This window comes from Bos javanicus, chromosome 1 (genome assembly GCF_032452875.1).
Source record: "Bos javanicus breed banteng chromosome 1, ARS-OSU_banteng_1.0, whole genome shotgun sequence".
Lineage (NCBI taxonomy): Eukaryota > Metazoa > Chordata > Mammalia > Artiodactyla > Bovidae > Bos > Bos javanicus.
This window is the reverse complement of record NC_083868.1, coordinates 137,128,848-137,145,853: the sequence shown is the minus strand read 5'-3', so window position 1 is coordinate 137,145,853 and position 17,006 is coordinate 137,128,848. Positions and strand designations below refer to the sequence as shown.

General features: G+C 40.0%; 1 protein-coding gene across 2 annotated transcripts in view; it reads left to right on the top strand.

Annotated features, from left to right (window-relative positions):
* The window catches only part of ACP3 (acid phosphatase 3), a 58,242-nt gene that overhangs the window by 10,026 nt on the left and 31,210 nt on the right, over positions 1–17,006 (top strand). For both annotated transcript variants that reach the window (XM_061421355.1, XM_061421366.1), the window contains exons 3-7: positions 2,427–2,513; positions 2,969–3,121; positions 7,529–7,627; positions 10,560–10,652; positions 11,746–11,878. In XM_061421355.1, the coding sequence (XP_061277339.1) occupies positions 2,427–2,513; positions 2,969–3,121; positions 7,529–7,627; positions 10,560–10,652; positions 11,746–11,878 (565 nt within the window). The remainder of the gene's footprint in view (positions 1–2,426; positions 2,514–2,968; positions 3,122–7,528; positions 7,628–10,559; positions 10,653–11,745; positions 11,879–17,006) is intronic.

Genomic DNA, 17,006 nt, shown 5'->3' with positions numbered 1-17,006 from the left:
GCCTGGAAGTTTCTTATTTAATCCATCTAGGGTGCAGCCTGAACAGTGGGATTTTTAGAAACTCCTTGATCTAGCATGTAGCAAAGGCTGAGAATTACTGTCCTAACTGCATCATCTCAATGAGGAGAAAATGCAAAGAGGCTATTTGAGGCCAGCATCTTCTGGCTCCCATCAGAGCTCTTCCCACTATAGCCTACATAACTTCTGGCTTCCTGAAAAAGAGAAGGGTTATAAAACTACAGGGCTGCTTCATGGTATCTATAGTTCTGTCAGGACTCTGGTTCCCTTGCTGTAATGTCCCACTAAAATCAAAAGATTCTTACAGACAGTGGGATCTGTCTGAGTTCTTCTGGCATTCTCTTGACGAGCCACCAGTCTCCCCCGGTGTTCTCAATCTTCCCAGTGCAAGTGAATTATTGGAGGATCTTGTTAAAATGCAGATTCTAATTAATTGGGCCTGACATGGCCTGAGATTCTCCATTTCTAACAAACTCCTAAGTGATGCTCATCGTGCTGGTACATGGCCACTCTTGAAGTAACAAGGTTCTGGAGCTCAAATTCCTGCCCTTGGCTTGTTGTTCAGTTGCTCCATCATGTCCAACTCTTCACAAACCCATGAACTGCAGCATACCAGGCTTCCTTGTCCTTCACTATCATCTCTTGGAGTTTGTTCCAACTCATGTCCATTGATTCAGTCATGCCATCCAACCATCTCATCCTCTCTTGTCCCCTTCTCCTCCTGCCTGCAATCTTTCCCAGCATCAGGGTCTTTTCCAATGAGTCAGCTCTTTTCATCAGGTGGCCAAAGTGTTAGAGCTTCAGCATCAGCCCTTCCAGTGAATATTCAGGGTTGACTTCCTTTAGGATTGACTGGTTTGATCTCCTTGCAATCCAAGGGATTCTCGAGAGTCTTCTCCAACACCACAGTTCAAAAGTATCAATTCTTCAGCACTTAGCCTTTCTTTATATTCCAACTCTCACATCCATACATGATTACTGGAAAAACCATAGCTTTGACTAGACAGACCTTTGTAGGCAAAGTAATATCTTTGCTTTTTAATATGCTGTCTAGGTTTGCCATTGCCCTTGACTAGGTACTTCCAATCTGCATAGTGACAAAGCAATGGTTCTTTTTGAGTTCAATGGTTTTCAAAGTATGGTCCCTGGATGAGCAACATCACCATTACCTGGAAATTTGTCAGAAATGTAAATTTTCTGCCCCCTCCCCAACTGAACTAGAAACTCTAGGGTTGAAGCCTGGGAATCTTTGTTCTTACTGAGTTCCCCAGGTGATTTAACGTTCTATAGAAGATGACTATTTCCTTAAAAGTTAGCTTTAGGTTAGAACAACAATTATACCAAAAGTACCTGCTTCTTCAGCTATCCAGATCATTTAGGAAACTCACAAACCTCAAAGTACACATTATTCTTTTCCTACTTCTTTTCTCATCTAGAAAGGTAGCCAGGAGTGGCAAGTAAATGAGTGACTGGAACCAATCCAAAGCCACAGTGACCACATCTTTTCTGACTCCTCTTCTGATGAGGCTCTGAATTAAAGACAGACTTGAATGCAATATTGCCCAAAGCATAGTGTTCTACTACACAGATCTGAGTCACTTAGGGAACTTGTCATAATACAGATTCCAGGGCTATCCTCAGGATCCAATGAGCTGGAATCTCTGGCAGAAACACTGAGGAATCTGCGTTTCAAGAAGTACCCTAGATAATTTTGCTTCTGATGCACAGTAATGCTTGAGGATCATCAAGCTAAGGCAACACTTCTTGATGACTAACTGCCATTGGAATCTTAATGAGTTTGTTAAAAAACAGATTTCTGAGCTCTCTCCACAATGATTCTGGTTCAATAGGTCAAGAGTGGGGCCCAAGAATTTGGTTTCTAACATACTCTCAAGTGATGCCAATACTGCTGATCCAGAGTCCACACTTTGAATATCAGGCTTTAACTTTTCATGAACCAGACATAAGTGAACTGTATAGACAATAAATTATTTCACTCAGAGGTTGAAGGTGATCTTTAGATTCATCAAGTCTAACCTCTTATAGGATGATTGAATTTCCTCCACAAGCTAACCAGCCCTTGAAAGTCTCTACCAACAAAGATGAGCCACAGAATGCTCTGCCAGAAGAGATGAACCATTTACTTAAATTCAGTCAACCACCAGCTATTAACTGTGCAAGATTCTATGTTAAGTGCTAATGACAATGAATTGAGTTTTCTCAGGGAGCTAACTTAATCATGACTAAAGATTACAGTTCTTTTTTCCTGTTTGCATTTTAAAATGTGTTGTTACTATGAAACTATTAAAATATACCACTGTTCATTCTACTTATTCAATGAAGAGTGATAAGACTCACAGCTTCATAGAACCTACTTTCATATTTTTTTCTTTTATTTGTTCCCATAGTTGGGCATGGCACAGCATTATGAACTTGGACAATATATAAGGAAACGTTATGAAAACTTTTTGAATGAATCTTATAAGCGTGAACAGGTAAGTTGGGAAGCTAATAGTGGGAACCTTCCCCCTTGAAATAATGTAACATAATGTATTTGTAAAAGTTTCCTATTTCTTAAGGAACTTATAAAAGTCAGGTATCTTGTTTACAAATGTACTCCTCTTTATATAAATATTTTGTTCTTAAAAAAAAATATGGATATAAATAAGGTCAAAATGGACACCTATGGTAAATATTTTGGCTTGGCAAGTAGCCAGTACTTAATTCGTCTCTTTCATCAATTCAACTGTTGACACACCGGGTTGCTTTAAGTCATGGCATGCCCATAATAGTGTCTTTTCCATAATAGGTATTACGATTATGATGCTACCATGTCTGCTAATGTTTTGGTGTGGGTGTCCCGCCATTTCTCAAATATACTATTAGCTCCATAGTGGAGGGAAAACCACAGTTCCTCTCAATTGGATCTGCTTTGATTTTCCTACCCTAGGTTCATGTTCGAAGCACGGATATTGACCGGACTTTGATGAGTGCTATGACAAACCTTGCAGCCCTATTTCCCCCAGAGGGTATCAGCATCTGGAATCCCAGCCTACCCTGGCAGCCCATCCCAGTGCACACAGTCCCTGTTTCTGAAGATCAGGTCAGTTTTCTGGGAAAACACAGATTTCATTTGTTCTGGAAGAAAGAAGGCAAGCTACTCAGGACTTGCAGATTTGGGAGTCTGGATACTTTGTGGGCTGTGCAGCCTTAATTCTTTCCTAAATAATGGTGCACAGGACTTAGAAAGCCCTGGTAAGAGGGAGTAGGAACAGAATTTCTCTTTAGAGATTTATTATTTGCTTTGCTATTCTTTTAACTTCTGGCTATTTGTCCCTCTTCATCTTTACATGCACACACACAGTTGGTGCCCAACAAAGGGTTCTCCTCCCTCCAAAATATCCTAAGACCTCTCTACCTAGAAAATATCCCTCCCCTGATGAAAATCCCCTTTCCTAGCTAAGGTAAAAAAGAAAGATTTAGGTGCATAATTGGTGGCCAAAACTTTATATGTGTCATAATATTTACCTTTTATAACAGCCATGAATGGACAATATTATTGTGCTCCTTTTATAGCCAGAGAAAAAAGTGCTCAGAGAAGTCCAATGAACAAAATAGATCCAAAGTCACACAGCTGAAAAACATCACTACTGGGACTAGAACCAGACAGATCTCATTCCAGAGTAGTTTCCTTTTGTGCAAACTAGTCATTCTCAAAATTAGTTGCATATTAGAATCACCTGGAAAATTTAAAAAATATTGACGCAGAGGGCACACCCCCTAGTACATCAGCATCTCTGAGGGTGGGACCCAGGCACCAATATGTTTGTAAAAATTTCCCTGGATGATTCTAGTGGACAGCCAAGCTGAGAACCAGTACCATAAACCAAGTTGCCTAAATGAAGTTGCTCAAGAGAAACTCCCAAATTTATTTACACTGATGGGACTGACCAAGAACTCTTTTATCTTTTCAGAGGAATTCCTATTCTTAAAATAGTAATAATAAATCTAACTAATCTTCCAGGTCTTGAATTTAAGACGGTATGAAGGAATAGTCTGAGACAAGGAAACCTTCCTAATTCCCCTGGAGTCACATTATAACATGGCTATCTCCTCTCTTTATGACTGAAGCTTAGCATGACTACTGGGCCTAGAATGTTGCCTGGTGACCTCTGGGTTAGGTTACTATCCCATTTGCATTGTCAGTACTCCAAGAAATTTGACCTAATTGCTGAGCCTGGTGACTTAAGAATTTTTCCCAAGTGCTTTGTAGAAATAGCTTAACCCTGTCAACCTCTCTAGGTAAATCTACTCCAATCAAATTTTCTAGTGTCTCCTGAAAAGACAAGATGATTTATTTATGCCCTTTCCTTCACAGAATCAGAAGTGAATCATGATTATCAGTGTTTGAGGGTGCTTGTGAATTCACAAGGTGGTGCTTGTGAATGTTTTCTTTGAAAAAGAAAAATATTCACTTTTCCCACAGCCTTTTCTACACAAAGCCTGGACAGAAGCACCAGCTTTAGCCAGTATAAACCAGGGTAGCTATTTAATCCTTAGTCCTGAAAGATAATGGTTAACTTACATAGTAAAGGGATGCAGGTGCTATTAGAAGAGGAAGGAAAAAACATTGAGAGTGAAGGAGAGAGGAGAGGGAGAGAGAAATGAGCAAAATGGCCCCCTTACCTGTGGCCCTCTGAAACCTACTCACCAAGATGAAACAATTCTAACATGAACTAAGAAATTTAACGAAATCAATCAACTAAAGTTATTCCCAGAACTCTACTAAGTGCTATACAGAAATAGAAGGGAAATATGAGACCAGTTTTCTTCCTTAATTTACAGTCCATTTGATGAAAAAAGATTCACACATATGAAGTATGTAGAAGACAATACAATGTGGGCAGTGATTTCAAGAACAAGCTGCACATGCTGGAGGAATTCAGAGACCAAGTCATTCTTAGAACTATAAAGGGCAGTCATTCAAGTCTTCATGGACAGAGTGAGAACTTGAACCAGACCTTGGAGGAGGGTATGAAAGGACAAGTAGGCAGCCCCAAAGCTGAGCTTTGAGTCAATGTAAAGTACTTGCCCTTCTGTGTCCAGAGGTCTTGTCTAGAAAGAATGAAAGCAAGACAGAATAATTGTATTGGGCACATGTTAGAGAATCCAAATTTAATAACCAGAAGGAATCTTGAGATAAAGGCAGCATGATATAGAAGGAGGGTTGAATTTAAAGTTGGGAAAACCCGAGTCTGAGAGCCACCCACCACTTCAGATACTTGAGCTTACTTCCCTGTTCTTCAGTCTCCTTTTCTATAAAATGGAAATACTCGTACCCACCTAAATTCTTCACAGGGATTTGTGAAAACCAAGTTGGTTAAGAAAAGGAAATGACTTTATAAACTACAAAATGCTGGACAGATGTTTAGGTGATTCTTCTGTTTTCATCCAGACTCTTTGAATATGTGGGGTGAGAAAACTAAAGTCTAGAAAAGTTAAGTAATTCATTAAAACCTAGGCCTTTAAAAGAACAGTCCTGTGCAGGCAGGGAAATTTAGATGTAAAGCAGTGGATGTAGAAGAAACTGTTGTACTTATCTCAGTACTGTGCACACACATGATGAGCAGTGCTTTGGGGCACTTGTCTGACATTGACTTGGAGGAAAAAGATACTGGGACCTCTGAAAATAACTTGAAACCATGCATGAGTGAGGAAATGAAGGCCTGAAAGTAGATGGTAAGGACACTAGAGAAAGGAAAGCAAGGTATGACCAGGTGACACAGAATCAGAAATGACAGACAGGAAGCAACTTATCAAAAAATGATTTTTGAGTAGCATTTAATATGTCAGGCCCTGTTCTAGGCTTTGACAACAGTGAACAAATGACAGCAAAGAACGAGATAGACAAGACCCTGGCTGTCTTCAAGTTTCTGTTTTATAGGAAACAGATGATAAAGAAGTAAATAAATACAGTCATTTCAAATGGCAATGAGTTCCTTGAAGGAAATAAAATAAGGTAATGTGATGGTGGCTGAGCAAAATGTCTAGAAGAGCTGTAGAGGGGGAATGTCTCAGACAGGGAACAGTCTGCAGAGACTGCCAGCCTGTGTGTTCAGGGTACAGCAAGGAGGCTCCCAGTGTTGCTGGAAACACGTGAGTGAGGGGGCAGCGGTAGGAAAGCAGGACAGAAAGATCACTAAGGGCTGAGTTTGGATTTTATTCCAAGTAAAATGCAAAGACGGTGAAAGTTATAAGCTACAGAATGGCATGATTTGATTGATGGCTTCAACATATTAGCCTTTAAAAAAATAAAATAAAAAGTATTAGTGTAATTGCTGCATGAAGGATGAATTGTGATGCAAAGTGATCCCACAGAAAGCCCTTACAATAGTTGAAACACGGATTATGGTGGTCTGGACTGGGAGGGGACAATGAAGATAAAAGAAGAGGGGTCTATTTTGGATAGACTCCTGAACAATGTGGGTTTGAACTACACGGGTCCACTTACATACACATTTTGTTCAATAAATGTATACTACAGCACTACAAAACCCACGGTAGGTAGACTGTCAGATGCGAAACAGTGGATACGGACTCTGAAGCTACACGGATTTTCAACTGTGTAAGGGTTGGCAGCCATAATCTCTGCATTGTTCAAGAAATAACTATGTTTTGGAAGTAAACAGGCAAAAGTGATTAGTCAGTCTATGAAGAGGATGATAAATTTTACTACTGACAAAGGAAGAGAGAATACAAAATGAAGAGGTTGAGTTCAAGTTTGTAAATGTCAAATTTGAGGATGAAGATAAACATTCAACTAATGATATCCACCAAGGGCTGATACAGGACTAGCTCAGATAGAAAGTGAAGAGCAACGAAATGAACTTGGAAGTTACCAGCCTATAGATTATAGTTAAAAATAGAAAGGATTGTCAGATTTAAACTCACTTTAAAGGGATGATCACTTTGTCCTCATAATAGATTTTCAAATATATTTTCTATGTTTTTAGTATGTGCCCTTATTTTAACAGTCTGCAAATTTGCAAGAACTTACTTCAGTGAATGATTAATCAATCTCTTAAGACTCTTTCTGGCATCTCTAATTCATTTCTCTATACTCGTGTGTGTGTGTGTGTGTGTGTGTGTGTGTGTGTGTGAAAGAGAGAGAGAGTGCATGGACACAGATGTGTCTCTAGTGCTAGAAATGAAAGAGATTTGGAAGGAAGCAAGATAACAGTTACCATTTCACAGAGAAACCAGAAGTGAAACTATTTAGCAATAACACAGTCTTATTTAGGCAAGTTTATGAAAGGGACAAAAAAGCTTTTGAGTTTTGGGTAACTATTATTTAAGACCTGCAGATCATTTATCTTTTTCCTCAATTTTAGAATTCCATTCAGCTTAAAACACATTTGAATATTTTATTCAAGTCACTTTATATCTAATGGCTGCAGCTTCTTTAGTTCTTCCAACTAATAAAAGACTTATGATTTCTCTTTTTCCTCAGTTGCTATACCTACCTTTCAGGAACTGCCCTCGTTTTCAAGAACTTCAGAGTGAGACTTTGATATCAGAAGAATTCCAGAAGAGGCTACATCCTTATAAGGTTAAAAAAAAAAAAGTGTCATTTACTGGCATACAGAAATAGAAATTCTGGGCCAGTTTGAATATTATCAAAATATCCTTCCAAAAGTTACCAATTTAGAAAAGTAAAATAGTACCTGTTTCTCCACAGTATTCCCAACAGTGCATAGACAAAAGATGATATCACTAGAAGCATCCCTTCCAAAATCAGGACTGAGACAAGAAAGCCCAGTATCATCACTATTATAGAATGTTGTGCTGCAGTATTCTTCTCTTATGATGAGTGAGCTTTGGATATCTTCACCTAGTTAAATGCCCTCTGTATTTTTTACTCTGCTCACATCAGCTGACCATTTTTATTTTGGGTATTGGTTTTCTTCTTTTCATACAGTTATAGGAGCTTTCTCTCTCTATTTTAACATTTTTTTCTGGCCCTCTTTTTGTTTGCCCATTTTGGGCTTCCCTCGTGGTTCAGCGTTAAAAAATTCGCTTGCCAATGCAGAAGAAGCGGGTTCAGTCACTGGGCTGGGAAGATCCCCTGGAGGAGGAAATAGCAACCCATTCCAGTATTCTTGCCTGGGAAATCCCAAGGACAGAGGAGCCTGGCGAGCTACAGACCATGGAGTAACAAAAGAGTCAGACGTGACCTAGCGACTAAAACAACACTGCTTGTTTACAGTTTTGTCACACGGCTGTATTTGTATATTTATAGTCACATTGAGAAAGGCCTTCACCACTCCTAGGTTGCAAGGAAGTCTGCAATGCTTCTAATTCTATTATAGCTTCATTTCTATATTTACATATTGAATCCATTTACAGTTTGTTCTGGTATTGGGTGTGAGGTATCTATCCTGCTGAAGTTTTTTCCCAGAAGATTACCTAATGGCTTTGTCACTGTTTATTGACTAAGGCATCTTTTCCCCCACTATTTTATATTAAAATTCCCACATGTCTATTTCTAGAATTTTTATTCTTATTCTTTCATTTTTTTTAACCAAAATCACACTGTTATAATTATTAAAAGTTATATATGCTTTAATATCTAAAGGGCTGGACATTCCACATTTTCTATTTTTTCTGAGTTTTCATTTCTATGTTTTTACTTACCTTTTCAGTGTTTTTAAAGTGTTTCACTTTCAGTGAAAGTGAGTCACTCAGTCATGTGCAACTCTTTGTGACCCCCATGGCCTAAACAGTCCATGGAATTCTCCAGGCCAGAATACTGGAGTGGGTAGCCAATTCCCTTCACCATGGGAATCTTCTCGACCCAGGAATTGAATCCGGGTCTCCTGCATTGCAGGAGCTGAGCTACCATGGAAGCCCAAGGAAAGCCCAGGGAAGTTTTTATTGAGATCATATTAAATGCATAAATTAGGGAGAATTTGAAACTTTGTTGCAAATTTGTATAGTCTTCCTTTCCAAGAACACAGAATATTTTCCTATCTGTTCTTATCTTCAAGATCATTTTAAAGGTTTTCTTCATACAGATTTTTCTGTTAAGTTTGTCTCAGGTTTATAATATTTACAAATAATAATGGCTTACCTCTACTTTTCCAATATTTGTATTTCTGACTTATTTTGCCTATTTGTATTGGCTGGTACTTACAGTCCAGTACTACATAATAGAATTGGTAGTGGGCTTTCTTGTATTAGTCCTGATTTTAGCAGTATTTCCCTATTAAACATATTGGCCTTTTGACCAGATAGAGATATTTTTATCAAGTCAAGGAGTTAGTTATCTTTCCTATTTTCTTGAGTGTTTTTCAGTACTGATATTTAATTTTTTGAAAGGTTTTTTCAACATTTTTAGTACAATTAAGTTACTTTTCTCGGGTCAATTACTAAGATTAATTATATTCATAGATTACTACTACTGAACCATCTTTACATGTCTAGATTCAAGACTCTTTCTTTTTAGTATGATACTGAATTATTTGTTAAGAGTTTACTTAGACCTTTTGCATTGATATTCAAAGTAACTTCAGACTATAGTTTTCTTTTCTAACCAGGCTTTGTCAGTATCAATGCTTACAAAAAATTTTTGGAAGTTTTTTTTTTCTTCATATGCTTCAGACTAGTTAAAATAAGACTAGAATAACTTACACTTGAAAAGCTTGATAGAATTTCCCCATAAAATAATCTGGCCCTGAAGATTTGTTTCACTTTGTTTTGTTGGGGGAAGTTGGGGGCTCTTTAATAATTATTTCTGCTTATTTTATGGAAATTCATTTTGGTTAATATTGACAAATTTTATTTTCCTAGAAAATATATGCACTAGACAAACAGTATCTTCCAAAGGCTTCCCAGAAATTTCTGTCAATCCATTGAATAGATAGCTGACCAATGGGTCTCATTGCCATGACAATCTAAGAACAATACAGAACCTGGAGAAATGTTTGCATCCCATCCAAATCTCACACTTATAGCCAGAACTAGGTCCCGTTTCTGTTGTGTTTTCCTGGGGTTCTTTGACCTGAGACATGGTTTCCTTTCTCACCTTCCACTTATTTACATATGAGTTATACTTCACCTATTTCCAAAATGAATTTGAGGCAGTACACCTCAGTCTGATCCCAGGACACACCAGGAGCATGTGGCTACTGCCAGCACATACCCACAATGTTTAATGTAAAAATGAGAAATAATTAGTGTTTGTAAAAATCTTTGGGTTGGCATTAGTATAGCCAGTATTACTGGTGTACTTGTATGTGAAGAACAGTAGCTCCCACTGAGGGCAAGTTTGCCTCACAGGGACCCTTTGTCAGTGTCTGGAGACATTTTGGGTTGTCACCACTGAGAGACTAGGGGTGATATGGCCTCTAGAGGGTAGGATGCTGAACATCCTACAGTGCACAGGGCAGCCCCACAAAAAAGAACTGTGTAGCCCAAACATCAATAATGCTCAAGTTGAGAAACCCTAATATAAAAATTTTTTACCTCTGTGTGTGTCTCAGGATTTTATAGAAGTCTTGCCAAAACTTACAGGATACCATGACCAGGATCTTCTTGGAATTTGGAGTAAAGTCTACGACCCTTTATTTTGTGAGGTAAACATAAAAATATCAAAGATTAACATGAAATCTGATTTGATGACTTATGCCTATTTTGAAACAGATGAATACATTTTCCTTTGCTTGTATAAGATATATTACATAGCGTTTGACATTGAAATATAAGTCAAGACTTATTTATATTAACTTCAGAATTTTGGCTTCTCTCTGTTAGTTACGTATTCACCCTTTAGAAAATTGTAAGCAAAATTGCTTTTCTGTGCCACGCCAGTTATTTTTCAGTCACTTAGAAATGCTGGGTTCCTGTCATGGACTTTAATGAGAAAAGCAATTGTTATACTTTATTTAAAGATTTTATAATATTTTATATAAAGATTTTATAATGTTTTATAAAAAGAAAAAAGTTACCTGATTTCTGGATATAGAAATAAACAAGCAAAATTTGAACCAGTCTATTAAAATTGATCTATCAGGAAAGAATCTCTCGCTTGCTGTACAATGCATGTGAAATAATCTTTGTAGCTAGATAAATTACTATTTTTTTTCAGGGTTTCAAGGTGTTTTTCTCAGTCATCATGCTCCACCATAATTCTGTTTTCCCAACCAGTTCACTGAATCTTGGGGCAAAATTCTGACCAGCCGCCTGACTCCTAGCCACTTCTGACTTTGAGGGCATTGTGAGTGTCTAAGGAGCAAGTTACTTTCAGAATTCCAACTCGATAATAAATGGTACCTGTTGCCCTCTTCCATGTTAGACGTCATTGACTCAAAAGCACATTCAACGTTCCCAATATTTTCAGTGTATCATCAGCATCTGTTTCAAGGAAGACTTTTTAGTCTTATAAAAGTCTTCAGTAAAAACAAGAGCCCATTTTCTGGTTCAAGTCTTGGGATTTTTTTTTTTTCTTACTACAGTTCAGTCTGAGCTATTCTGCAATATGGCTAAGGTATTTTACATCTCTCTCACTTAATTGTTCTGTAGGCTACTTCACTTTCCTCTTTCATGAACTCTCCCTCTCTTCCAAGAAAGGCTGGACACAGTACTTCTCATGGGAGAAGGAGATAAAAAGTCAACAAAGAGGATAGTCAGAAATAAAATACATATTTTCTTCCTTTTTCTTTGATACAGGGTGTTCATAATTTCACTTTACCTTCCTGGGCAACAGAGGACACCATGACTAAGTTGAAAGAAATATCAGAATTGTCCCTTCTGTCCCTCTTTGGAATTCATAAGCAGAAAGAAAAATCTAGATTGCAGGGGGGTAAGTATTTTTAAAAATGAGAGAAGTGCATTAGAATTGTTGCTGAGTGATCTGGTCTGATTAACTGTTAATCAGCTGTTAATCAGCTATGTGACCTTGAATTAGACACATAATCATTCCACCAGCTTCTATTCTGCAAATTGGGGATAATAATACTACTCACTTCTTAAGTATTAAGGGTGAAAATGAATGTATGTATTCCAAAGGCTTAGCACAAATAGTACCTAATACAGTTAAACATTATGTGTTATATGATTATCAAAATTATTCACCCTGGGCCTTAATTTTCCCAGCTGGAAAACAGAAACTTTGGGATAATGCTAAATGATACTTTTCATTCTTTCCAGATCAAAAAATAATGGATTTTGTATCTGAGTTCCATGAAAGTCAATTATACCTGGTGGCTTACTGGATGAATTTTTCAAGTGGGAGGAAAGGCAAAAGTGGCCTGTTTTCTTGAAACCCTTGGTTGTAACCACTGTTAAAGTTAATACAATGTAATTTGCAGGCTGATTATGCCCTGTTGATTAATATGTATTGCAATTGACAAGTTTATGACACTGCTCAAATTTTTTCATTGGTGTTAAAAGGTGTTGACTTTTCAGTGATGCCTCTTCTCAGCTGGATTTGACCTGTTGTAGAACAGGACATCTGATCCTAATACAATAGCCTAACCCTTGTAATCAGGACAGGTGGGTAGAAGAAAGAAGCCAGGACCAGGCAGGACAGGGATAGGTGCTGAGGCTCTGAGGGCAGCTGAGTGGCAGGCCAAGACCCAAGAGGATATGACAGGTTCAAATGTCGTTCATATAGACATTAAAACTAAAGATGGAGAGCAAGAAGAAGTCCACTGTGCCAGGCTGTCATAACAATGAAGAAATTTTAAGCCATAGGAGATGTTCTTAGTCACATACTCCACACCATTGTTGGAGCCTATTCACCTTGAGGTTGGACAAGTTCAACAGACCTCCAGGAGAAAACAGAGACAAAGTATCCTAGGGGTTGGACCAGACTGGAAGGATGTTCACTCAGGGCTGCAGAGCAAGAGAAAGAGTTTAAGTCACTAACCAGGGGAAGAGCTAGAAAAGCTCATATAAAGAGTGAAGGAACCTGTAATAAGAACAGCTAATGAGGTCTGAAGTCAAGATAGTTGGGAGTAATTTCATATGAGGTGAACATAGTGCTTGGGGCAAGAATTTAGGGGAGCATCATAAACAAATGGTCAGTCTGCAGGCCTGCTGTTACAGAGACCTGGTTGCAAGACACAGAGGGAGACTTGATGGAATGTACAAGTCCTCACTCCAAGCTTAGGGCATGACAGCAGGACTCAGCCCTTCCTTGGGGTTGGGAGAGCACCCAGAGGTGAGTCATAGTTGGAACTTGGTGTCTTAGGAAAAATTAGCAGGCAGGACATGGACTGTGTGTAGGAACAGAGCCCAGGATGCAACTCAGTCCTACATACCAAACAACCAAGGACACAGAAGGTGGAAGCTGGGCCTCCTTGACCACACAAGTACCAGGTCTCATTCCTGACCCAGCAGGGGCCAACAGTATGGTGGCCAAATGCTTCAGATGGTGAAGACAGGACTCTGTTTCCCCCAACCTAGTCATGATGGGCTCAGGCAATCATCCCCTCACTACTCAAGATGAAATCCATGGGCCAGCAAAGTCAGCATCACCAAGCCTCTGACAAGAAATGCAGAATTCCATCTCCCACCCCAGAGCAGCTGAATCTAAATCTACATTTTAATGAAATCCCATTAAAGTTTCAGAAGCACTTCTCTAGATGTAGGAGACAGTGAAGAAAAGGCCAGGGAAAGCCAGGAAGGAATCTACAAGAATCTATTAATAGATGCAGGGGTCTGTATCTGAATATAAGATGTGAGATTTTTTTTTTCCCCAACAGCTTGCTTATATTTCCTTTACTTTTTCCCTTTGACTACTAGAAATTGCATTTTGGGGAAGTCACCTTCTCTCTCTGGGTCTCAGTTTCCCCATCTGGTGAGTGCATTAAACTAGATTCCATCAGAGTCCTTCCCTAAGGTATTCTCTGGGTCTTAGACTCCAAAAGCTAGCACTCATATGCACACACCTGTCCTATGTTCTAGGGGAAGCTCAGTACTATTAATGAGCCAGGAAGTTGTTACCTTCATAATTCCTGCCAAGTCACAATTTCAGCCTATTGTTCATATCTGGCAAAGCAAGAGAGATTTGTCAACTATACACTTGTTGAGTTATAAAGCACCTGAATGCTGCAGAGAAAGCATGAACAGTTTGGTGACAGAGTCCCAAGGGAACATCAGGACTTTGACCGGCATCTTCTTACCTTTGCCAGAACTTCTGTTCCATCAGTTGGTTTCAAGGGTGACACTGTTCAGTAATATCCTCCTCACTGCCTTCACCACTACAACACCCCACCCCACCCCCAGCACACACACACACAAAGAAATCTCTAGACTAATTCCTAAGACTAATATAGGAATATATGCCTGGTCCTGTTTGTATTAGAGTTTCCCATGTGGCTCAGTGGTAAAGAATCTGCCTGCCAATGTAGGAGAAGCTGGAGATATGGATTCAGTCAATCCAGGGGTTGAGAGGATCCCCTGGAGGAGGAAATGGCAACCAAGTCCAGTATTTTTGCCTGGGAAACCCCATGGACAGAGCAGCCTGACAGGCTACAGTCCACAGGGATGCAGAGTCAAACACGACTGAGTGACTGAGCATGTGCATGTACCTGTTTGTTTTAGTGGAAACTGCTTCTTGCTGAAGACCAGAGGTTGGCCAGCTACAGCCTGCAGGCCAAATCTGGTCTGCTGCCACCTATTTTTTATTAGTAAAATGCTACTGAAGCTCAGTCACACTCATGCATTTATGCAGTATATTTAACTGCTTTTGTGCTTCCACTTGAGAATGAATGGTTGTGATGGAACACATGGCCCACAGAGCCTAAATCACATAACATTTTTGCTCTTTCTTTTTTTTAATTAATTTAGTTTAATTGGAGGCTAATTACTTTACAATATTGTAGTGGTTTTTGCCATACATTGACATGAATCAGCCATGGGTGTACATGTGTCCACCATCCTGATCCCCCCTCCCACCTCCCTCCTCATCCCATCCCTCAGGGTCATCCCAGTGCACCGATGCATCCCTGTCTTACGCATCGAACCTGGACTGGCGATCTATTTCACATATGGTAATACACATGTTTCAATGAAGGCGAGGCTAGGATGATTTGAGAGAATAGCATAAATCATATAACTTTCACAGAACAAATTTGCCAACTCCTGCTGTAGCCCAAGAGAGAGAAGTGAAGTTTGTATCCTCAAATAATGATATTTTGTCCAGTGTGTGCAGGTTTAATAAATTATGCACCAGGGAGCTTGGGTGCTAGCTTATGCTACAGTATGGCCTAATAATTAAGAGGAAAGGTTTTGAAGCTAGACCTGCTGAGTTCAGAGAAACTTAGCCCCTCTGTGTACAAGTTGTATGATCTTGGGCAAGTTGCTGAACCTCTCTGAACTTCAATTTCCCTTCATATATAACTTGACTATTGGCCTGCCAGAGCCTGTAGATGCTTATGACAATTACCCCTATTTTCTCCTGGGACAAGCTGGGAAACCACTACAGAACCAACAGCTGATCTATTCCATCATCAACACTGAAGGCTGCTGCAAAGACACCTACTGACAAGGAACAAGTTGCTAATTGAACTAAATCCATGTCTAGCCATTAACTAATTAATTGATGTTAATTAGCTAAGTGTTATAGAGAATGCATGTTGGTCAGTGTAGAATATCTCCTTTCAGATATGCTGTGCTGTGCTATGCTTAGTCGCTCAGTCGTGTCTGACTCTTTGCAATCCTGTGGACTGTAGCCCGCCAGACTCCTCTGTCCATGGGGATTCTCCAGGCAAGAATACTGCAGTGGGTTGCCATGCCCTCCTCCAGGGTATCTTCCCAACCCAAAGATTGAACCCAGGTCTCCAACATTGCAGGAGGATTCTTTACCATCTGAGCCACCAGAAAAGCACTAACAAGGAACAAATTGCTGATTGAAGGTGACTGCCTATCATCACTCCCAGAAACTCAGCCAGAGTTTACTTCTATTGTGGCCTGAAGTTCAAGACACAGTTCTAAAGGGCTCCCAGAGGCCAACCTGCCCTGAGGCAGAGGAATACAGACCTATGGGACATGTAGCCTCTAGCTCCCTCCATTCCTAGTTAAAGATGTCCCAGCAGCCACAGATGCCGATCATCTCCCTCCTTAGTTCATTCCTCTTTGTCCTTATGGTGGTACACAGACCAATGCCACAGTCTCTTCTCACTGTTTTACGAGATTTTTGAGGACAGGAAGTGAAGTGAAGTGAAGTCGCTCAGTCGTGTCCGACTCTTTGCGACCCCATGGACTGTAGCCTACTACGCTCCTCCGTCCATGGGATTTTCCAGGCAAAAGTACTGGAGCGGGTTGCCATTTCCTTCTCCAGAGGATCTTCCTGACCCAGGGATTGAACCCAGGTCTCCCGCACTGTAGGCAGATGCTTTACCATCTGAGCCACCAGGGAAGTCCAGTCTAATTGACTTGTGGTAGCTGTTCAGTGTGTGTTTCACAAAGTGGACCATACAGCCTAGGATTGTAATCAATCTGTTAACATCAATGCCCTGCTCATTACAAAAGAAAACTGGTCATCCTCAAGGGAGGAGACCACAGGCAGTGTAGAGAGACGACCAACAAGACATAAGGAGTCCTCAGGAGATGGTGTGGAAGCCCCTGAGGCAGCACCTCCTCAGAACAACACCTGCATCACAGGTGCCTTCAGCATCAGTGTCTGCTGAGAAGATGGAGACTCTGCTGTGTGTCTGTTTGCCTTTTACCACCTTAGGAGCAACAGGGGCAAAGGGCAAACTTCCTCTACTGTCAACAGTTGGAGACCTAGATGAAATCTGAAGGTTCTGGCTGCCTCCCAATAGTGAAACCTAGTGTAACCTGGAGCAATGGTCCACAGAACACAGTCTGTGCCCTGTGCAGAGATCCACAGAGCTGCTTTCTCCCCTGGCTTCACCCAGGTGTGGCTACTAGAGGGATGAAGACAGAGAGGTGTATGCTGCACTGTCATTTCAGACCTGCCC